At 39.0% G+C, this 23,999-nt stretch overlaps 1 protein-coding gene across 1 annotated transcript in view; it reads left to right on the top strand.

Annotated features, from left to right (window-relative positions):
• The first annotated feature begins 2,595 nt into the window (after positions 1-2,595).
• arrdc1b (arrestin domain containing 1b) overlaps positions 2,596-23,999 on the top strand; it is a 44,149-nt gene continuing 22,745 nt past the window's right edge. Inside the window, exon 1 of the mRNA XM_042508700.2 lies at positions 2,596-2,790. Coding sequence (XP_042364634.2) covers positions 2,673-2,790 — 118 coding nt within the window. The 5' untranslated portion in view covers positions 2,596-2,672. The remainder of the gene's footprint in view (positions 2,791-23,999) is intronic.

A 23,999-nucleotide genomic window follows, 5' to 3' on the forward strand; every position in this document is an offset into this window, starting at 1 on the left:
CTTGTTTGTCTTGCTTGGTTTTTGTTTGCACCCCCCCCCCCCCCAAAACATAACAAATTAAAACTAGGTTTAGGCAATAAATCAATATAATATTTAAAAATCTGATTTAATACTGCCTGAGAAGCTATTATTGTAATATTGAGTTATATTTAAATTATTGCTTTTAAAGGTTTAACAAGTTGCTTAACAAGCCAAAGCCCAAAAATTCAGAAAAAAAGTAAACAAATTGCAAGAAAATTACCGAAAGATAAGGAAAAAGCAAGCCAAAAACAAACCAGAAAATGACTTAGAAATAGTTCTGAAAATAAAAGAAATATATATATTTATTTTATTATTTTTTTCTGTAACATAATTTTAAATATAAAATTGTTAGTTTTTTTTCCTTTTTTTAAAAGATTATTATCTAATAATCCTCCTCTCCTTTTTTCAGGTATGATTTCTTGCAAATAGGACATTTCTTGACAAGTTGGTCATATAAATATATAAGTATATATACATATGACTTTTAGCATTATGAGACCTTGAAAATATCACAATATTTAAGTTTGTCAGTATCACACAGTTTTATTTCCATCTTGTTACAATGCGTATATAATATAATTCTCTATAGATTTGCAGTAAAATTACTTCAGACAACAATAATCACAGTTACAGATATAAATTGTCTTCTGACAATTGTCCACAAGGTGGAGCCACTAGTATGGTTCTCATCTCTGTGTCTCAGCATGTCTGCACATCTAAACAATTGTAATTCACCAGTCAGAGCCACCTGATGAAAGGTCAGTGTGTCACAACACAGCAGAGCTGTCTGTGTTGCACTAAAAAAAAGCAGACTGGTGAGACTTGATTTGGAGCTTTAAACCACAACAATAACACATAAGATATTTGTAGGCATTAAAGACATGAATGATGCTGCCTTGTCATTATATTCTCATCACTGGCATGGCGTCACTTCAGCCTGATGCTCAGTGCACCTGACATATGGCGTCAACATCCCATCCTGCTACTTCCTGACACGCGATCCTCCTCGCTGTGTCAAAATGACTCATTACCAAGCTGTTTGAAGGGAGCTCTCTGCAACATGAGTAAACAAAAAAATGAAAAGAGGGATTCTTTAGACCAGATCAGATGCCAGCGCATACCAGATTTCCATGGATACAGGCAGTAACTTGGCAACCATGGTGTTTGTCTGTCGTCATGGAAACATCTGTCTTGGAGCAGTTACCAGGAATACTAGCAGCCTGGTGAAGTGATGCCATGGAGAGAGAGAAGAGAAATGTATCTGTGTTTTGGATTATCTTTATTTTGGTACATGCAACATAATAAAGCTCCATGATTATATGTGAAGATAGTACATATCCTGTATTTTGGGATTTTTTTCTGCAGCAGCCATCACAACTTTCACATCTGCTCCTGCCGCTGATGCTGCACATTCAGACAGGAAGTACAGTTATAGACAGGAAGTGCTTTCAGAGACAGGAAGTGCACGCAGAAATGCAAAGTGTGTGACCCATGGGAAGTTTTGTGTGACATTTTCATGCTAATTCATGCATGGTGATTTCTTGTCTCCTAAAAGCAAAAAATATGCTCCTAACATTAACAAACAGGAACTGTGACACTGCTAATCTGCATTCAGAAGCAGCTTTTTTGTGTCGGTGTTCCTGTTTTTTTTGGGGGATATTATTGTTATAATGTAAACTGAGACAGCTGTTTGACTGAGTGAACTTCCACACTAACATATTTCCACTCTGCTGAATGTTCTGGATTCGAGCTGTATGCACCCATAGGAACTTAAAGTTAAGAAAAGGGGCTACATTTTCTATTTTCTATTATGATAGCCTACTAGTTCCCCTTAAGAATAAATAAATAAATAAGAGGTTTACAAATTTAAAGAAAAGAAAAATAAATAAGCTGTTTGTAAAATGTGAAAAAAAATATTCTAAAACAGTGTTTGGTAGTGATATCTTGAGCACATTTCTCATTGTTTTTTTAAATAATTAATTTATTCATTTATAAACAAAGAGGAATCAGTCGAACCAAAAAATAAAATAAAATAAGACACAGCAGCTCAAGAGTCAGAAGCAGGAGTAAAAAAAGGTTATTGAAAGCTAAATAAGGATTAAAAAAAGTATAACAAAAATACAAATTAAATAGCCTAAATGAAAAATAAAATAATCCCAAGTACTTTTCCCATATTTGAAAGTTGCGAGGGACAATTGTAATACACAGACAGTGTGTAGTATGTTTACAGTAAAAATAGCCTATAGAAATATATAATTAACAAACATATAGCAGAAAGATAGAAGAAGATAGAAGTATAGTAGTTCAGTCTTTAAGGTGAAATACGTTTATTAAATCAAAACACTGATTTTTTGTCATTTTTATCATAGTTGTGTTTATTTTATTTTTTATGATTTATACAGTTTGAGGTCTGCAATAAAACATTTTTTTCAGAGGTTAATGAGAATTTTACCCTGAATGACCCCACGGCTGCTGAGCGTGATGTGTGTATCATCCGCAGGGTAACATCGGTCATCATCCCTCCCATTACTTTCAACGGGTTGAAAGTGACGTCACTGGTCTCTGGGGGGGGGGCTCGCGGGCGGCAGCAGGTGAGAGCGCAGCAGCATCGAGAGACGCAGAGCGCAGCGGCGGAGCAGCGGAGCGGAGCCATGGGGAAGCTTCAAGAATTTGATATCACTTTTGCCAACAACAAGGTGGTTTACGGTCCGGGAGAGTCCATCAGCGGAACTGTGAAAATACGAACCGGCAACTCGCTGCAGTACAAAGGTAAGCTGTGCTTCAGTGTGTTTTTGTGGAGAGGAAAATGTTGCCAGCGTGTCTGGTTCAGAAGGGCGCGCGGGGAACGATCGACGCTGCCTAAATAAACTTTTCCTCCGTGAAGGTGGGCACGAGGAAGGATAGATACAAGCCGCGTGGTTGTGTCAGTGGTTAATTATTGTGTGGAAGATTTGGTCCCGGATTTTGGTGTTGCTGCGCTGGGAGTGGACGCAGCGTTTCCACCCAACACATGACACGAGCAGCCGCCGTGGACTCTGTTGTTGTGCCGTTTGGTGCTGCTCCGCAGTTGGATTGTTTCAAACCCACATCCTGCTTCTTGCAGCATGTTTGGTTTTTGACCAACCCTTGACATTGTTTGGGGATGTTGTTGAGAAACATTTTTGAAAAGGCAGAACAACAGGTGTTACACACTTCATGGCTTTTTGCACATTTTTCAGACATGGAAAAGTCATGGGACTAGTAAATGATTGAAAGTTTTGGAAAAATCATGGAAATGTGTTGTGTTTAATAAATTTGGTTATATTCATGTAATAAATTAGAGAATTTATAAAAGATTGCCTTTTTCAAAAGACAATGTGCTTTTGTTTTATAAACACAATTATGCAGTTTTTTCTTCTTCTTTTATTATTATTATTATCTGTATTATTATTACTATTATTATTGGCGATTTTAAAGGAAAACATAACAAATTTTGGCGATTTTTTTCTTTGTCTTTTTATTTCATTTTGTTTTTATTTTATAGTAAACTTAAAAAAAGATTTTTTTTAAAGATTTTTTTCCCCCCAATGTGTTGGCTTTTTTTTTTTTTTTTAAACTGAAAACTGAAAGTATTTTCGCGATTTTTTAAAAAAATATATTTTTAAGAAAAGCAGATTTTAAAGACATTTTTTTCGTTAATGTTTTTGGCAATGGAAAAATGGGGGCAATGTTTGTTTATTTATTTATTTATTTTATTCAATTTTTGACTGGCATGTTGCCTTTAGAAATCACCAAAAGGACATAGTTTATAACACAGCCAGAAACTGAAAACAGTAATTATCATTGATTTTCACATTTCTGACAGTCCTTAAGCACATCATGCGGTACGCTAAAATTATGTCTTGACAGAGGTTGAATCTGATATGTTAAAAACACACTGGGCAAGAAAAAAATGGCATCTTTGAAAAGTAATGGACAAGTTTTTAAAATTATGGCCACGAAAATATGTGGCTTTATCAAAATGCATTTTCTTTTATTCAGTCATGTTTAACAGAGTGAGGGGACATTAAAAACTCATAGCACCAACATCTCAGACAAACTTGTGGGAATAATGAGGGGTAAAGTAGGTTAGCAAGGTGGAGAGCAGCTTTTGGAGTTGCCATGGAGGTACACAAAGAATCTATTGTGTGGCAGCGATCCTTGCGGGGATTCTTGTCTGATAATGGAGGGTGCTATCAACTTTAACTAAAGCACTTTTTCAGAGGGAGTCTGGCCCAGAGGTATGTTAACTGACAAGGACAGTAAATAAAGAGGGCTCCTGGAAAAGTGCAGCGACGAGCAGGTGATTTCTGGCAACTGTAGGGAATGCACAACACCGATTTTACAATTTATTTATTTTGTGTGCGTAAAATAGCAGAGAAAAGATGACACCTGTCTCCCTCACTTACTGTGATGGGCAGTATACTTCTTTCTGCAGTACTTGTGAGTTGATGCAGGTGAATGTATCGACCTTTGGAGTTTTGATACTTTCGCATAATATGCAACACGTTGCAAGTCGTTGCATATCACATACGTATTTTACACTCTGCGTATCCTCCTGCATCTGTTGTTGATGTTCTGGGATGTCAACCAGTGCCAGGATGTCAACAAAAGCACATGGTTAAGATTAGGCAACAAGAGCGCAGGTGGTTAGGTTTAGGAAATAGAAGCAGATGGTTTGGTTTCCAAAAAAAATCATAGTTTGGCTTTACATTCATACTGGAAGTGAATACTGGGATCTCAGGTAAAAGCCTGTGGTTTGTTGAGTCTATCCACCACCACCACCCCCCTTGGAGTGTTCATTAGGAGCCTTATTGGCATATATTGGAAAGATGCTGACGCCACTTTATCTGTGATGCCGACATCAGAATTTGACGCACCTTTTGTGATGGTGTGATGTCAGTTTGAGAGGCAGTGGCGAAACCGCGAAATACCGTTGCCTTATCAGTGGCCGACGCACCGAAGCTCCTTTTGCAGCGGTGTGGCATGAATCAGGTAGGGGAGGTTTGTAACACTGCCAGCAAGTACTGTAATATAAAGAGCTTTTTTCTTAAACCTAACCATGTGATTCTGTTGCCTAAACCTAAAGAAATAAACTTGACATGGAAGACTTTTGGGCACTTTTTAGGTGTCTTTTGAAGGACTGTATGTATTTTAAGAGCATAAACTCGACATGTCCTGTGAAAACACACGCAAATTCGGAAAAGACGGAATGCATACAAGAAACGTAAATTGCCATGCCGTTCCAGAACATCAATAACAGATCCAGGAAGGTACATAGTGAGATTAATTTGCCGTCATGCAAAGGCTGACCTGAAGCAGATGGCGTTACACAGAGGTCACAACTCCCGCTGAGCTCTGTCACACTGTAAGGTCACACGACTGGGGACAGTCTCTACCTGACACCAGGCGTCTTTCCCAAATTAAACCAAGTAGCGGTGAATGAGGGCCGTCCTTGGAGCGTATACAGACAGCAGGAAAGCTTCTGAAAAGAGTGTCAGCTGTAAGAACATGAAAAGTGTCTGTTGTTTTTACTGGTGGTCTGTCCAGCCAGTTTCATTACTGTAAATCTGTTTTCACACCTGCAAAAAAGTGAAAACCACAGTGTGTTTCAGTACTCTGCACAAAAAGATCACAAGTAACTGAAAACGCTGATAATGAACCTATCGCTTCAAGTAAAGTAAAGTGTTTTTTAAATGTGTAAGAAAGTAAATCAACATTAAAAAAAGCCAAATATCCAAACTTATTTTAAGAGGGGTCAGACAATTAACTTCAGTAACTGTGTTGATGCCTCAGGCTGGCAATTTTGCTAATATTTGTATAATTTCTTCATTCGTGGCTCAAAAACTTGTTTTCATGTTTTTGACAGAAATCAAGCCAATTTGCACAGACTTCAAAGGGTTAACCCTTTACCACCCACTGCTATTGGGTTGGTCCACCTACATACTGAAGTAATAAAATATAAGACCTTTGCAAAGTGTAGGGACATCATATTGAAGTTTTTACTTGCGTACTTGTGCTGTGCATTATACCCAGTTTATGTTAATGTGCAGTCTCTTTAAAAAATGACCTCAATCACAGAAAGGACAGGAGTCTAACCTTTGACTACGACTTTCATATTTACGTAACTTTTCATACTGCCAGCAGTCTGTGAAACTTCTACAGTGTGCTACATCCAGCAGGCGCGACAGTGGGTTAAAGGTTAAAACATTTTCAACACATTCTTACAAGTAACTGTGATGTGAAGGCAAAAAGTTGAGTTTTCTCTATTTTTCTTACTTTCTTGATAGTTTTCTCCACCTTCTGCTGTGTTAAATGTGTAGTTAGTGTCCTGCTGTCCAGTGCAACATAATAGTCTTTTTCTAATGTTTGTTGTTTTGCAGTTTTTTTTATGGAAGTATAACTTTTTAGTATTTCCCTCTTTGCACAAAGATGCATTTATTTAGAGTAACTGAATTTTATTGAGCAACATGCAGATTTCCATTACATATACCAGCTGTTTTTCAAAATTTTGGATAAATAAATCAGATGCAATCAGACTTTGTGGCCCTCTCTGCGGGGACCACAAAACAAATAAATACTTGATATATCTGGCATATAAAGTTCATTAATGCTTCAGTTAATCCTCCAAGCAAATGAGCATGCTTCTCACAAATCATTTTTCTATGTTTAATGTCGTCTTTGGTTGTGGCTCTAAAACGGTGGTCCTGCGTCTCATAGTGAGAGGTTCAAGGGTGGCTGTTGTCATGGTTATGTGCTCAAAGATAGCCTGGGATAAAATTCTGAAATTTTGGGATGACAATCTCACTGTGTGTCTGCTGTTAGCAGCTAACCAACCAATAGAAATGCAGCATGAAACGACGCACTGATCAGTAATGCTAGTAGATGCTAATACTTACTTTAAACTTGTTGCAAAATTGGCATGCCAGGTTGGCCTCTTTTCCCCAGCTATGACCGCATCCACATTCTCCTCCTCCTCATCCTCAGACTTTTTCAACACACATGAATGCCTTTATAGCGAGGGCTTGATTTGTAGTTTACCAACACTGTAGCAGCATAGATGGACGATGCACGCTGACAATGTGTTTTTCATGCGTGTTGACGGACGTAAGTATGTAGTATTCAGTATGTGTAATTGTTGTTGTCTGTATACATCAAACTTGAAGTCATACCCAAGTTTATTAAGATCCATGCCACAGAGTGTAGCTGCACTAAACTTGTAAGATTGCAAAAACCTCACAGTCAGCATGAGGCTTGAGTAAAGGTCTGTGTTGTACCCGTCCCTGATACTTTTGTCCCTGCTCTCCCTTAAAGCACATACTGATGATTGTCTTGTCCCTCATATGATATCAAATGACACTAAAGCTTTTCTGTGAAGGTGTATTTTGAAAGGTGATGGTGTTGTTTTGCCACTTTAAGTCCTCCACTGACTTCTGGGCAAAGGTGCTCAAACTGAGGAGACTTGAGCTCCATCCCAGGCTTTCAGCTTGTCCGGTAATGTACCGTAAATGCAGAGGCTGCATTATGTGTCCACTGACATCACCCCTCTCAACCACGGCCGCTGATGATTCCATCAATCAGGCAGCTTGAATCATGCTGAAGCAGGAAAATGCACGAGTGTCTCTGCTTTGTGCAAGCGTGAGAATTTCCTGTTTTTGTGTCTCGAGGAGAGAATACAGAGGAATTTGTTAGTTTGTTACTGCGAATCTGGACGTAAGAGCAAATTCCTCATGTAATCCTTTTCCTGCATTTATTTGATGAACAATGTCTCATTAAATCAGATGATGAATCACAGGGGCTGTAATCTGAAAACAACATTCACTGTATCATAATAATGCTGCAGATTAAACTTGAGTCCACTTCTGGGGACATTTTTTGAACAATTTCTACCAAATTAAAGGATTTCTATGAATGCAAACAGCAAGAAACCTTTTTAACCAGAGAGTGATTTTCCATGCTGATGCTTTAATTAAGCAGAGCAGTAAATTTCAGTCAGCTTTCCCATTTTTTTTTCTTTCACTGGCTGCAAGTTCCTGAGAGTCGTTTTTAAAAGCTGCCATTTCCTGTCAGAAATGTGCACAGCGGTCATGAAAAGCAGAATCCACCCTTAGATATTTAACCAAAGAGCTGTTTGGCTTTTTGAGGCAGAACAGTCTGCATGTTATTAAAGTGGACTCTGTATCTGAGCTGATAACCACATGGCATCCATTGCATAGATTGCAGCACCATATGAGCAGTATGGATCTTTTTTTTAGTGTTTTATTTACGTTACATTGTGAGTCATGAGTGCACAGTCACCAACTCATATGATGAAATAAATACAGAGGGATATTAATAAACAGATAGCTCTCTGAGATGCTGATTGTAGAGGCCAAATTCACAGCCTCGCTGTATTATTGATGATGGAGGCCATTAGACGGCATTTCTATTGATTAGCTTCCTCACAAAGACGGTTGTTTCAGCCGAGTCAGGAAAGCATGAATAAAGTGCATGAATGAGATGACGATACACATTACTTAATGTAAAAAAAGGCACTACCACCCAGTTGAAACTTTTATTGCAAGAAATGTTTATATCGTATGATTTACTTGCAAACATTCAGCGGCTACGCAGGAAACAAGGTAACAAAGAAAGGATGGTGTGGCGATGGTGTGGCCACAGACAGAATAATTCCCTATAAACAGTTGTCCAATGAAGAATAATCAACTCTAGTTGCCATCAATGGACAGTATATGAATAATCAATGAAAAAAAATGGTAATGAGTTAAAGAATGTCTTAATTAAATGGAATCTGTTTTTTTTAGGTTTTTTTTTAGAATTATTTACGCTCAGCAGACTCTTTTATATTATGTTGTTAAAACTCATGTCAATATCAGTCCTGTTACAGAACTTTACACATAAAGATGTCTTCTACAAACTTTGTTTTTCTGTTTTTTAATTGCTGTATTGATGGAAAATCCCCTGATTGTGAAGCGGGGGATCCCTCTGAATTAACGGGGACTGGTATCGATTGGAGGCAGCGGGCGTACCCAGCCTGTCTGTTTGCTTCAGTCTCCTCCTGTATAATGCACAGTCCTGCTGACTGCATGCTGTACATTTTGGAGTGGCAAATCTAACAGGAAATGAATCATTAAGTGAGAGTCCACTTGATCTGACTTCCTGCTTAGTTTGTGTTCTCATTTATCTGTATCTTCACTGCGCAGTGTGTCTAAGTAGACTCTCAAACGGCGCTGTGTGTATGTGATACCTTAACTGTAGTTCTTTTGTATCTCTGATGACGATACAGGATCTCTGCGTAGCTTTCAGCAAGGTAGAAACACAAACATTCACTGTAACCCAATCATCATCTGCGGTGATACAAGCCACCGGCTCTATGTAAACAAGACTAGACGTCCCCTCAGGTTTGCACAGAGAATCTCACAGGCACGCACACACACACACACACACACACACACACACACACACACACGATCACACTCTTTGTGCCTTTTATCATGCAGCCTATTTAAGACTTGTGGTTTATGAATCACATGGTATAAGTCATTCAAGCTTGTGACAAAACATTTCAACTTTTGCTTCTTTTATGCATAGTCAGCGAATTACTAACTCATCCTGCTACTCCCTGTTTCAGTCTAAATGTTATTTTAACTAACAAGTTTGTGCTTTCCTCTGTGGCCGTGGGTTAAACCGCCATGTTTGTTCTATCATGGACAAGTCGGCACCTGTCCGCACAGCTCAACAAAGAAACTATTAAGGACAATGATAGGACAAACCATTCTCTGTGTGTGCAATATACATCTGGTGTATATTGTCTCAGCCTGCACTGCTTTGATTTGGATGTTGCAGAGGTATCACACAGGAGAAACAAATTCTTTGTTATCAAGTGGTTTGAGGTTGGGTTGACCTCCAACACTGTAGGAGCATGTTCAATGTTCATTTATTGCCATTGCAGCTGTCATTCTTTTATGCTACACAACATAACATGAAACAAAAGCAGATGTGCTCTGCTGTAGTGTGTTTTTTAAATTTGCATCAAGAGGAATTTAAACAGCAGCAACAAAAATTCTGAGGAATTTTCAAAAATCCGCCAGTCAAGTGCAACCCGATTCTGGATTAACATATGTAATGCATGCTCATCTGAAATACCCAACAGGAGCTAGGTTATGTGGAAGCAAAAAGACATGAAACTGATGGGAAGAAGTTGCTTACAGAATGGATTGATGCTGTTTTAACAATTTATTAATTACTTCAGCTGATTTCCTTTTGGCAAACACTGTGTCCAAAGAAAACTCAGTGAAACTGACACGGCATAAATCAATAAATCCAGTGTATGAGTATCTCTTTGATCTGAGGTTTCTATGTGACCGTCTAGACTCAGGGGCCTGAGTGTATCATGACATCACTGCCTCGAGGGCGACTGATAAGAGATCTGTTTGAAAAAACACCAGAAGAATGAGCGAGAGATCCTGAGAACAGATTTTTACATATCAACCTTTAAGTAAATGTTAGTGAAGAGGGTGAATAATGTAACAAAAATCTGTGATTTTAAATGTGTCCATGACTGGTACTTTACTACTACTGCTGCTCCTGCTTCTAATAAAACCACTGTTTCAACTTCAACTACTACTCGTGCTACTAATAGTACTTTTTCTACCAGCACTATTGGTACTACTAATACTATCGATGAAACAGCTACTTTTCCACTACTACTGCAAATTCTAGTTTGTACTACTACTACATATAAAAGTAATTTGTTACTAGGGAAAGCACCTTCTGTTAAGTTGAAATATCTGCTTCAATTTGATTATCAAGGCATACAAAGTGTTGCAGTGGCACGGTATTGGACAAGACTAAATATTAACTAAACTACTACTAACTAAATTTCTGTGATTGTATTGATTGATTTCGAGGATGGAAAAACAATTGCCGAATTTCCAGGAAAGCAAGCTGAAATTGCCTAAACTGTTGGCTGTTCAATTGGAGGCTCACGTCAAGTAATGTCACGTTATTAACAAGTTATGTGCAATAGTCCACCTTCCCCTTTCTCTTTCCCTTTTTCTTTGTCATTCTTTCTTAAACACACAAGAGATAGCGGGGCTGAGCGCTGCTTACCTGAGCCATGTATCACTACGGAGAAGCTAGACCATAACCACAGAAAAAAATCTGGGGAATAGGCTGCGTTTGTCAACTAATGAGTAACCAGTCTGTTTAAATTTAAGTGATTGTAAATGGGTTATTTGTTTCTAGGGCTGCCCCCTGAGAGTCGGAGATTGGAAACCATCAGAGACTTCTCAGTTGACAGAGATTGCTTCAAGTTAAGCAGTCTTTTTTTTTTTTGGTAGCCCAGACTTTGTGGCGGACAGAGTGCTCTTGACTGTCACGATACTCTCACGCACTGTGAGGCTCTGAAAAAGGTAATCTTCTCTCTTCGGCTTAGAAGTGGTGAATTTACAGCTCACAGCAACTTTATCCAACACATTTTCCTGCTTTTGTTTGATATCAGTTGTTGGCAAAAAATGTTGTCGCACATTGCCGGTCCGTCGGTAGCGTAATTAGCTTGTTTACTATATTATATAGAAGCTGCTGTCACATTAAACGTCCTACAGAGCTTTGTCCAAACTTTCAAAGGGTTAAGGTTTTCTTCCCTGGTCTGACAAGTTTGGTTGTTGTTCTCTTTGTTCTGTTTGTATTGTCCTCTGAGGCTTGTTATAAAGGATCATACTGTATGCATAAATAATCTTAAACTGAAGAAGAAAGGGTTTTTAAACCGTCAGACTTCGCTGTCTTTGTCCAGAAATTAGGAACATGACACATGATTTGCCGGTGACTCAGAGTGACTCCATCCTCTGTGCTGCCCTTCAGTGTGGGCGGATGGCATCGATCCACATGTACAGTACTTCATCTGCCAGTGTACCGTGCCCGTAGACGCGGTGTTGTCAGCCGGAAATCTTGGCTCCAGCTGCTCCCTCTCCCCCTGGACTTAGTCATGTTAATAATAACTATCCTTTGACCTCCATAACCAACACTGTGCCCACAGTAACCCCCGGCTGGTTATTTAGGTCTATCATAAGAGGATTGTGTCTCGTTCACAATGATGAGCACAGACACACCCCTGATCACTGCCCCCCTCTTCCTCTCTAAAAAGCTGCCCCACTTCCTATGCTTTGTAAAACGCAGAGAGGATGTCGCGCTTCTGTGGAAGTGGAACAAAACGTTGATTAGTGCCAACAAAAGAAACTAAAGATAGACCTCTTGTCAGCTGGGAGATAAGAAGTTGGTTTATGGTTGTGCTGGTATGTTGTGGAATGTAACATAATGTGGTCATGCACATCCACATGGTAAATGGATCATATCAATCCAACCGATATTTAAAGCTGCAATGATCAATATTTCCTCTGTATATTAATGATTAATCAGTCGGCTGTTTGTAATGTGAAAGCTGTCACTTGCTGACAGTAGAAGCCAGATAATTACCTCCAAATCTGAAGCTTTTAGCCCCATTTTTCTTGTAGTATTGGCTTTAGGATACATTTTTTTTACATTTTATTTACAGTGTGATTCAATTGCAGGAATCTCATTTATAGTTGTATAAAGGACCTGATACCTAAGCTGGTATGTCACCCCAGTTTTTGCAGTGTGTACCACATAGTCGGCCTTCGTTGGCTTATTTTCAGCCGATTCAGCAGGCTGAATTGCCGTTGAATGTTGGAGCCCATCTGTGAATAAAATCACTCAGATTGACCGTAGAGTTCAGTGCATGGGAAGAAAAATGGAAGTGAGGAAAGTAAAAAAACTAAGGTCAAGAGGGTGTGAAATCAAAATATACACAATATATTGGTAACTTTTTCATTTTATTTATCTTTTTAGCCAATGAGCGCTTTAGCAGAAACGTGATGTTTTGTCTTATTTTTCACTGGCCCACGGTAAATCCGCTTTGTTCTTTTAACATTGGATTTATGTCATTTATGTGCTAACTGGCTAACTAGTGTCACAACAGTCTTCCAGTTTCCCATTTTGAGTGTTAAACACAGAGTACCGCCATCCGCTGATATGGAGACTTATTGTTCAGCACTTACGTGTTAGATGGCCACTGGTTGTGGTCTTTGCAGTGTGATCATGTGCAACTTTTTGGCTTAGACACAGGTGACTTGAGGCGACACAACTGTCAAACTGGAGACCGCCAGTTCTTTATGTTGATTTGATTGTTAAGACCCTAACAGCAGATGAACTAAAATGAGATAAACAAGAGAAAACATAAAGCAGCTATAAAGCCAGATATTTTTATAGCTGGTTTTGGGATATTTTAACCCAAGAGGCCAAAAGACATATTATTGCAACTCTAAATTTAAATTGAACCATGCAGGTTAATCTAACCGAGATTTTTAAAGGAAAACTTGGTTGCACAAGGAATATTTTGCAAAAGGGTGTTATCGTCTTGAAGACAGCAGAGAAGCAGGATGTGGCATTTGCTATGAGGGCTGAAGCGCTGTGAGGTTTTGAAGTGAGAAACCACATTGAATAACTCACTGCAGGACACATAGTTTATTTCTTTTATAGCCCGTATTTAGAGGTGAACCTGTTTGTTTGTGTGTGTGTGTGTGTGTGTGTGTGTGTGTGTGTGTGTGTGTGTGTGTGTGTGTGTGTGTGTGTGTGTGTGAATGTTTGGTCCAGTTTTTGTGAAGCCATGAGAGGTTTAAATCATCATTCCATCTCCCCCCCACATGCTAATCCTCCATCGACCTCTCCCTCCTCACCTACATTTACAGACAAAGCTCGTCCTTTGTCATGGATGAAAATAACTCCACTCCAGGCATGTATTTGGCCGATTCATAGAGCTGCAGTTTTAGAAGAAAGATTGAAATGAAAAGTTGCGTGGTTGGTTTATAGAACAGATGAATGAGCATCAAGTGACGTTATGAGCAGCATTCACCGTCTCACTGAGTTTCAGCAGGATGTGCTCCATCAATGACAGGAACTCTATGTTTCTTTACCTTCATAAAGTGTGAATGCACTGCATATATGCCACAGAATAAGCACAATAAAGCAATAATTGATGTGCTCTCATTCGAAGCCCGTCAGTTGATGCTCCTACCGTTTGTTTTTATTCATTTTCTGGTTATTTTCTTGTACTTTTTACTTACTTCTTAAATGTGAGGTTTGTTACTCTTCTTTGTTTTATAAGATTCTAAATAAAATGTCCTTGGGTTTTTAGACTGATGTGTGAATTTAAAAAAAAAAGCAACCTTGCATTCTTAAGTGTTTCTTGACACTGTAGAAATTAAATTATCAAATGATTAATCCAGAATTAAAAAAGGCTTTTTTTTTCATGTTCAATTCAGGGCATTTCATAGTTCCACAGACTTTCTGCTTTTTTCTTCTTTCTGCTTCCATTTTTAAAGATTTGCTTAGTCAGTCAGCATACATGCACATTGCAAGGTCCATAGTTGTTGGGAAATTGTGTTTTTGGCAGACAAGAAGAAATAATATTTTGAATGTTTGCTTCGTCTTTCTTGTCAGTTTTTATCACTTGTTTATAGGAGACAGCGGGGTTTCAGGTGCATTGTCCTGAATTGGTATTTTCTAAGCCCTGGAACAGCTGCAGCTGTGAACCTATTTCACCTGTAAACAAATAATCCCTCATGACACTTGAAAACCTGTGCAACATATTTCACACACCCTGTAAGCTCGATGTCTTATGTCTGGGAGCTGCCAAGTTTATCTCATGATAATGTGCTCCAAAATGTCACTAATAGCTCAAACAGCCCAAAATATTTGATTTGTACTGATGAATCGGATATTGATGTTGCAAATAATAAAAAAAATTCAGCATTTCAGACACACCCTTTTTAAATCTGTTGCAATTTAACTGAGACGGTTTCGTTGAGAGAGAGTGAGCAGAGGTCCAAAGGTCTCTGATGGGCGTCAGCTGATACTGAAATGACTAATCGAACAGTCAAAGCTGATGACTGTAGTTTGGACCAGAGTATAGTTCTCTCTACTGCATCTATGCAGCTGAATAGAAAAGACAGTAAGTTCAGTTTTAGCAGTATATTTAGCTATTTTAATGATCCATATAAAAGCACATTTAAAAATACAATGAATGTGGATGAAAACAGGTGTTTGACTCTCACTAAACTCTGGTCTATCAATCAGTCAGACTTTATTTGTATAGCACTTTTCAGCATGTGCGCATGCGCACACACACACACACACACACACACACACACACACACACACACACGCATCCATATTAGCATATGAAATTATTATTATTAAAAAAAATATTAAAAATCTTAAACAGAATTCACATTTACTGAGAAAACACTACCATTAGTGAGGAAACACCAGCAGCAGGATAAAACGTAAAAATGGAAAACTAAAAAAACAAACAAAAAAAACCCCAAATAAATAAATAAAATAACAGTAGTAATTATAAAAAGTAAAATACTTAAACTGTAAATAAGAGGCGAATGAAAGGATAACAGCACAAAGTAAAATAATAAAGAAATATTAAAAATAATAATGATTCATAACACTCAGATATGGTGGTCTTATCTCTTATGAATACACCCAGTTGTGGCTTTTTATTTTCCTTAGTCAGTTTTCATCTTGAACTCAACATCTTGATCATAAAACTGAAGTCCTGAAACAAACTGCTTTGTGTTGTCTGATGCCAGAACGATGAGATCAGGTCAACTGAGGACATCACTAGTTGCCCTAAAGGGAGAAATCAATGCTTAAATGTAGGTTTCTGCTGACATAGATACCATCAAAAGTGCTCCTAAACTGGCTGAGAGGCAACGTTCATCTTAATTTTCAAGCAAGCCTCAAGCAAACATCAAGACAGCGAAATAGAGGAAATATCCAGAGAAATGATATGATCAATTCCATTTTTGCTGCATGCAGTATAATAAAAACCAGACCAAAATCCAGCTGCTAAATGTGTGTGTCTTAGTACAGAGGCAGTGTGTGTCTCCTCCGGTCACGATGTCTGGATTTAAGGCTAATGCAGTCAAATGTGGAAATGTCGTGGCGTGATGGGTAACGTGGGAGCGAGTGTGCAGAGTGCAGATTACATGTCTGCTGGTTGTTTTATGATGTAACTTCTGCATGGATAAGCCTCTTACACATGCATGCAAACATACTCGGGGATTTGTGTGTCGCGTACATGCAGATGTGCGCGCGCCTTAACTCAAACACATGGAAACACAAACATCGTGAAGTGATCTGACCGAAGTGTGCAAAGCTCGTCGTGGGCTGGTCTGTGATAGAATGGAGACAGATTACTCTTCAAGCAGTGTGGAGAGAAATGGTTTGACGTGGCCAACGTCATACTTTTTTCAAGTTTATTAAACTCTCCTGAGGGATGAGCACAATTTTTCCAAAAGATATTCCTTTATTTGGTGATTTGATGATGGTGGTGACTGAAGGCCATAGCATATGATTCACATCATTTTCATAATCATTCAACCATTCAGTGAACCTGCTATGGAAAAAAACTAAAAAAACAAAACAAATTGTCTTGATTTTATTTGAACGCATAGGAGGAAGGAAATGAGCAACAAAAGAAGACAACCCAAAAATATAGCAAGAAATTAGTAAAAAGTACAAGAAAAGTACCTGAAAATGTGTTTATAAATGAATAAATAAACATAATAATAATAATAATAATAATAATAATAATAATAATAATAATAATACAAAATAAAGAAATACAAATTAAAAAAGTAATTAAAAATTATAATCTTTCTGGTACATAATTTTTTTTCTCTATTTTCCCCTAACTTTTTAAAAAATAATTTAATAAATATTCTCAGTTCTTGCAATGGAACATTTCTTACCAAGTTGCCTTTTTCCCTCAAAGAGTTCACACCAATTTGCTCAGGGTTCAGAGTTTAAATTGTGCAAAGTGTATAAAAGCAGCACAAGAAAAGGGATGTCGCTCCTGGTTTCAAAGGGTTAACTTCCATGAACTAAAAAAACACTGAAATAGCTACAGCTGTAGTGAGTATACTGCTGTTCTCGGTGAGTCTGGGGTTACACCTTGGTTACATAAGCTAATGAATGTTGTCTCCCTGGTAGCATCGGTACCCACCTGTCACTCAAAGTGGCCTCACCTTTAGCTGTGCATAACTTCAAGTCTTAATAACATTTAAGCCTGTGAATTATATAAAAAACCTGTACAGTTTTGGAGCTAGTCTCAAGAAACCATGTGAGGAATTGGAGTTTTAGGCACGTCCCAAGATATATTACAAAGAACACTATAACTTTATGTCCTCATATCTTGCAAAAATCTGTCTCAAACTGTTGTCATAAGATCTGAATTGCCTAATCTTCGCTCTTCTTGACATGTGACGGAAACTCAAATGCATTAAATGAATATTTAAAGTCCGAGTTTAGTTCCTGAATTTCATTTCTGTGTGAGTTCCTGAGACTGTATGGTTGAAAGGCTCTAATAGAGGGCATTAAGCCGTGAATTAATTTTATCTCCCTTTCACTAAAGCTGCTCTAAGTGCTGCGTTTCTGCCCGCTCCTGATCTGACAGAGAGGTAACTCAGGACATGTCTGAACGAACAGCCCCGGCTCTGTTCTGCTGCAGGGGATTCCCTTACAGTCAGGGATAATAGATCATAAGATCAGGTGGCTGTGTTTGACACGTCTCACTGAGAAGCACTAGAAAGCCGACCAGGGAGGGAGATGTTGGAAAAAAGAGAAGGACTAATTGTTTGCAGCGCTTAAAGATTAATGAAGGTAGTAAGTGTAGCATCGGATTACTCGGCTGTCCTGTGGTGCAGAGTGAAGCCTGTGACCTCTGAGAGTTTCTTGAAGAGACATAAAATGTTACCTAAAAAGGTTGAAGAAATATTCAGTGGATTACGGTGCATTTTGTTCTCTGTCCCTCCCAGCTTTTGTTAGAGCTACAAGAAAAAACAATTATCTCAAAACTCCCCCAGAAAACATCTTTTCTGTCTGAGCTCTGACCTTGCAAAAAGAGTCTTGCAGAGACTCGACTGAACAAAATTGCAGTTCATCATTGTGCACTATCATTCTGTAGCAATCTCTCCATGAATAATGCAACACAGAGCGGTCTTTCCATCAACGCTGCACCAGGAGGGCGTGACAAATGTAGACACATTTTTGTTTTGTTTAAAATTAACCTTAATATATTTCATTACTGCCACTGTGAGAAGTCTCATGTAAATGAGACATACCGCATGTTTGTTTTTAGCAAACATTTACCAGAAACTTTCACCTTCCTGTCAACCTCCCTCCAGCTAGCTGCCACCTTATTTCATTTGTCGTTGTGAAATAAAAAAATATTTTCTAGATAATTCTTCATTTCAACTTCATGAATTAGCAGGTTCTCATCCATAGTGGCGGTTTGAAAACAAGCAACAGGCGTAAATAGAAACACGGTGTCTGATAAAAACACCAGCGCTGCGTCGCTCGAGGTTACTTAGGACTTAGTTAGTTGGGTTTTTTTTTTTTTGGTCCGCCATGCCTGTACAATCACAAGGTAAACACTCGGCGGATTTCCATTTGTGCAAAACTTTAGCAATATTTTTGAAATGTTGATAAAAGACTATTGTTTTAGTGAGTGATGTTATGTGACGCCTCTCACAAGAAGCATGGCGATGTTCAAAACATCAGCAGCCTTTTTTTATTGCAGCCACTACACAGCTGTCATTATTTCAAATCGAAGGCGACGTAGATGTGTTACGCGAGCAATAATGCAAAAGCGAGCCCCTTATTCATGGGAGTGACCCCGTATTAGGGATTTCAGGGAGGTGATAGTCTAAGATTTCACAGAGGAATTGTGTGTTCAAAATGTCCGGATGATCTGCTCAACTTTTGACGATTTATGCAATGCAGTATCCCCTCTTGTAGCGCCTGCTGCATCATGCCCGAGGGAAATATGGCTTTTTTCAAATTGCCTGAAATACCACCTCATGCTAGCGTAAAATCTTTTATGCAATAAATGGAAGTTATTGGAAATTGACTTTTAGGTGCATTTTATGCAATTTCAGTTTGCACGATTTGAGGGTTAATGGAAACCATCCTTGTGTTATTCCACCAAATTACATCTTACTCCATTTTGAACTGCTGCATCATCTGCAGGTTTTGCGAAACATTTAGGGAGACGCTTCATTTAACAGTCGAGTCTTATCACACAGACACTCTCTGCGAGTTTCCGTGCCTCATTATGCTGGAATGAATATATGACGTCCGAGGAGCCTTTTAGCGCATGTGAGGAATGTTGATCAATTCAAGTGATTCAAACAGCCTCCTCTATTCTCATCCACACTCCTGACCCACTTCAGGGTGAAATCTGAGTGGATGTAAGACACAGGCCTCCTCTGGTGTGTTGTGTCTGAGAGGTCGGGGGTTTCCTCCTTCTGCTTTGTTCTTATAAAGTTCAGACCTTAAACTCACTGAGGCTCCTTTGTGCTTCTGGCCGTCAGCTGAAACTGGACTCAATGTCATCGGTGTGAATAAGGAACTGGCATTATCAGCCCAGCCTCTCTGCGTGCTTCCCCATTAACTCCCAGGCTGACTCATTTTTCCCATGTACTGATGTAACAGGCAGCAAGCTCTGACTTAATGGTTCTATCCCACAGACACAAGTCTGGCTGTTTTTCCTGGAAAAGTTGTTGCCAATGTCATTTTTCTCCATCAGTGTTTAGTTGCGCTTGACTGTGTGCAAACATAATTTTCTGTGGAGAAACTTAATCGTAAAATAAATCAGCTCTTTCTTTTGAAAATCCAATGACAGAGCAAACATCAGTATTGCGTAACTGGCACATAATTTCAAGAAAGAATGCCCCGAAGGACAAAATTCCTACACAGGGAGAGGTGGAAGAGAAAAGCTGGAGTGGCATCAATGACTTCAACAAAATAGTGTCATAAAAAATAATCATTTGTTTTTAGACATACTTGCTTTAAAAAAGAAAACAGTTGCAAGTTTCAAATATGGTAATAAAATGTTTGTTCAACCAAAAAAACCCTTCTGTTTTCATTCATTTAGGGTAATTGTAACTGATATTTATAATAATTCTGTAAAACCGTGATATTCTGATACGGTAATATTTTCTGAGACGTCAAAATCTCAAACAAGCCTAGTTTCCTCCCACTAAAATACCGCAGCTAACCGAAGGAGGCTAGCAGTGAGCTGAGACAACAAAATCCAAAATGTAAAGTTTGTGCACAAACACAGTTTCTTTGTAGATTATATTGATGCCGAAAAGACAAGAATGCTATTGACATATGAAGCTTTTTATTATGTGTTTTTAGAGTTATGTGTGTTTGTGGCCATGTAAAAAAACTGTTAATATTCTATAATTCTTAAAGGGAGTTTGGTATCATTTTTTTGCAGAATTTTAAAGCCAGAGACAAAAAAAACTCCCATTATCTTTAAACGTGAGAGGGTGTCAGACTTTAACCTTTTGTTTTTGTTTTGGACAGTGTGCAGGAGTTTGTCCACAGGTCCTGTCCTGCTCGTCCTTCTCCTACATACCTGTCTTGAGATAGATGAGCAACATATTATTTTGTTCTGAGACTTGTACATAGTAGGCATTACATTAAGTTTTGTTTTGGCTGCATGTGTTAAGACAACATTTAACATTTGTAAATTTTGTTAAATGGAGGGGGGTAAAGTTGATATTTCTTACAGCATTTTGGTGTCGGACTCAGTACGAAAAGTCAAGTATTGTGTCAGCAACAGTCGAGTCTGTTTCTCATCTTTGTTTGACTCGGTCTTCCCTTCTGGGACGTTCGGCCAGCCAAGTGCACTAAAAACAGGATATACTTCACAGATGCACAACAGCTCAAAACAGGTACTCTCACCTTCTCGAGTTATCCACATACCCATCAGAACCACACCTTCGACTCCCGCCCACATCCCCCATGACCCATCAACACCCTGTTCCAACCCACCTCACAAAACCCTTTGATACAATAAAACACAATCAGGTCTGAATACATCTTCTCTCTTCGATCTGTCTGCCTACACGGTCTAGTTCATAAAATCTAATGAGTAGTAGTACCATGATCATCTCCGCCTACAGACGCTCTCACTGAACTGTGGAGAGGGCCTGGACAGACTCCAGTGTGTTGGCAACAAATCCAGGCAGCTGCTGAGTCAGAGCACGCTCCGCTGCTGGCTTCCCTCTTACTACTGAGTGTCAGTCTGCCTCAGGCTGAGGTTTATTCTGTGGAGAGACGGCTCCTGGCAGGGATTTTTTTTTGCTGGCAGTAACAAGGTGTGATCCGTAGCTGCTGGTGTGTGGACGAGTTAGAAACTGTCGGCTTTACAAAGATCTTGTGAATTTAGTTTGCACTTCAGTATTTCTGTTTTTGAACTTCTGAAGTTTTCTGCTTTTTAGAAATGGGCACTGAATATCACAAATTACGCATGAATCTGGAACTTCATTTCTCGCCAAAAATTTACTTGGAAACTGATTTTAGTGGTGCAGTTTGGGCACCGGCACATTGTCCACACTTTGCCCAAAACTTTATTACCAAATGCTGTCATAGCTTACTCATATTGTTTTTCAGTATTTCAAGGTTTTGTCATTTTTATGCATTTGAGCATGCCCTGGCCATCTATCAGTGCCAGAGCAGCTGGAACAATCTCCTTAATTTGCACAATAAGCATATATAAGCGAATGTGATTTTTAAAAGAATTAATACAGAAAGAGCACATCACAGTGGCTTTTATGCTTGGCTGAGGTAGAAAAGATTACCATTTACCCATGAGAAAATGCAATAAGAGAAACTGATTTTTTTTATTGATTAAACAATGACATCTGCTTTGGTGTAATGTAATGTAGATACACCACCCATACTTTGATGCTGTTCACTCACTCTGAACTTCTTCTCTGCCAGAAAGGCCTCAAAATAAGGAATAAGTAAAGCAGGGTGCTGGGCAGAAGTGTGGACTTCAGTCACATGAGATGGGCTTAAATCAAGTCACAAATTCAATGACTGTAGACTCGACAAAGTCCAAAAAAGCCTACGTATTGACTTTGACTTTGACTCAAAACTTCACTTGAAAAAAGAGCCTTTTGACTTAAAAACACCCGATACCTGTCACAAAGTTTAAAAAGGATGAGTCTGACTTTCCATTATCACTAGCATAACACGCCTTTGTCTCCTTCGACTGGAAATAATGACGGCTACTGCTGCAGCTGCACAGTGATCTCGCAGTTGTGTTTTATTGACATTTCAACAATTACACTTAAGTTACATCTATATTGGAAACCTGCTTAATGAATGTTGTCATGCAACGTGATGTTCTTGGTGGCATAGCTCCCTACATAACCTCAACATCACCGGTGTGAGTCCTAATTCATTAGCCGTCTAGATTAGCATTTATTCTGCCAATGAAGTGTCATTCTGGATGCAGTTAGTGCTGTTCTATTAGTTATATCATGGACTTATTGCCCTCATGGTGTCCGTGGTGAAACCCGATGTCATGTCTGGATGTGTGTCTCATCAAACACATCATCGCTACTCCTGCTCCATCTGGCTCCGTGTGTCTGTGGAGAGGTCGGCCCATTATTCCGCCGCAGACAGCCAGTCTCTCTGCCAGCGCAGCCCATCTCCTGTGACACAACTATTCACTATTCAGCTGTGCTGCAGCCTCTCTTCCTGCTGCTGCTGCTGCTGCTGCCGGGGATATTAACAGATTACCCCTGTGCTGACCTTTCATGGGCTGAGCTCTTCACTTTTCCACAACAGACAGCTGTAAACAATATCCTGTTACGGTAATGGCTCTCTTTTTCTGTCATATTTGTCGACTTCACACTTATGCTGTTACTCTTATGAGGTGTGATGACTCCGGTAAGCTTTCATGGTGTGTTAATGTGGAGTTTAAAGGTTTTATTCTCCTTCATGAATGAGGCAGGTGGCTGGAGGAGCAGATTGCAGAGTTTAGTTAATGACCAAATAAATGGACAATAGTCTGCATGGCTGAAGGGCAGCGCTTTGCAGATTTCGGTTTTGTTTTTAGCGGCAGCCGAGGTTCCTCCTTCTTATCCCAAACTGTGCCAACAGTCGTGCCGGTGTGTAGAGCCCAGCCATCTGCCATTTTGTGTGTGTGTGTGTGTGTGCGTGTGTGTGTGTGTGTGTGTGTGTGTGAGTGTGTGTGTGTGTGTGTGTGTGTGTGTGATGCCAACACAGAATCCTGTGTGGGTGTGAGCCTGTGTTTGGTCAGACACATTCTGAGACATGATATTTTGTACATAATAGTCTGTGTTTAGTTTGGGTTTTTTTTTTTGCCTGCACATGTTTGTATCATACGCACATTTTTCATGCTGAGAATTGAAAAATGTCACAGGTTTTGGCAAAATGATGACAACAGGTAGACATTTTGTTTTATGCTTATTCTGTAACTATATCACTAATATCTTTGCTTGTATCAGACTGAAATCGCCATTACATTAGGTGCTTCCATGTCCCCCTCAGGATGAATTTGAAGGACTCGATTATCCATAAGTTTTCATTTTTCACCACCTTCAGGCTTGTTTTTTATTTATTATTTATTTTTATTTCCAGATACTTGCAAAATGTATTACCTTCCCATCAATCTAGTGTACTTGTGCTAATTACGAAATGTTTGCAAGCTAGCATGCTAAACTGAGATGGTGAACATGGTAAAAACAAAAAAATATAGTCTGTAATCATGAGAGGAAAAAATGAAGGAGAGACATTCAGATGTCACACTGAGGTCACAAAACATTTAGAACGATACTTAGCTCGATCTGTCTGACTGTCTGCTTATCACAATACGGAGCTAATACAGAGGCTGGGCCATCTTTCTGTTTAATCCTCTGGCTTCTGCCACAGTTTTGGTTTGTGTGTGTGTGCGTGTGTGTGTGCATTATCAGAGAGATTTCATTTCCTCACCGACAGATCAACAGAAAGACAAGAGGGGTAGAGAGAGGGAGGGAATACAGAGA

This window comes from Plectropomus leopardus, chromosome 20 (assembly GCF_026936395.1).
Source record: "Plectropomus leopardus strain MGB_pleo_1.0 chromosome 20, ASM2693639v1, whole genome shotgun sequence".
NCBI lineage: Eukaryota > Metazoa > Chordata > Actinopteri > Perciformes > Serranidae > Plectropomus > Plectropomus leopardus.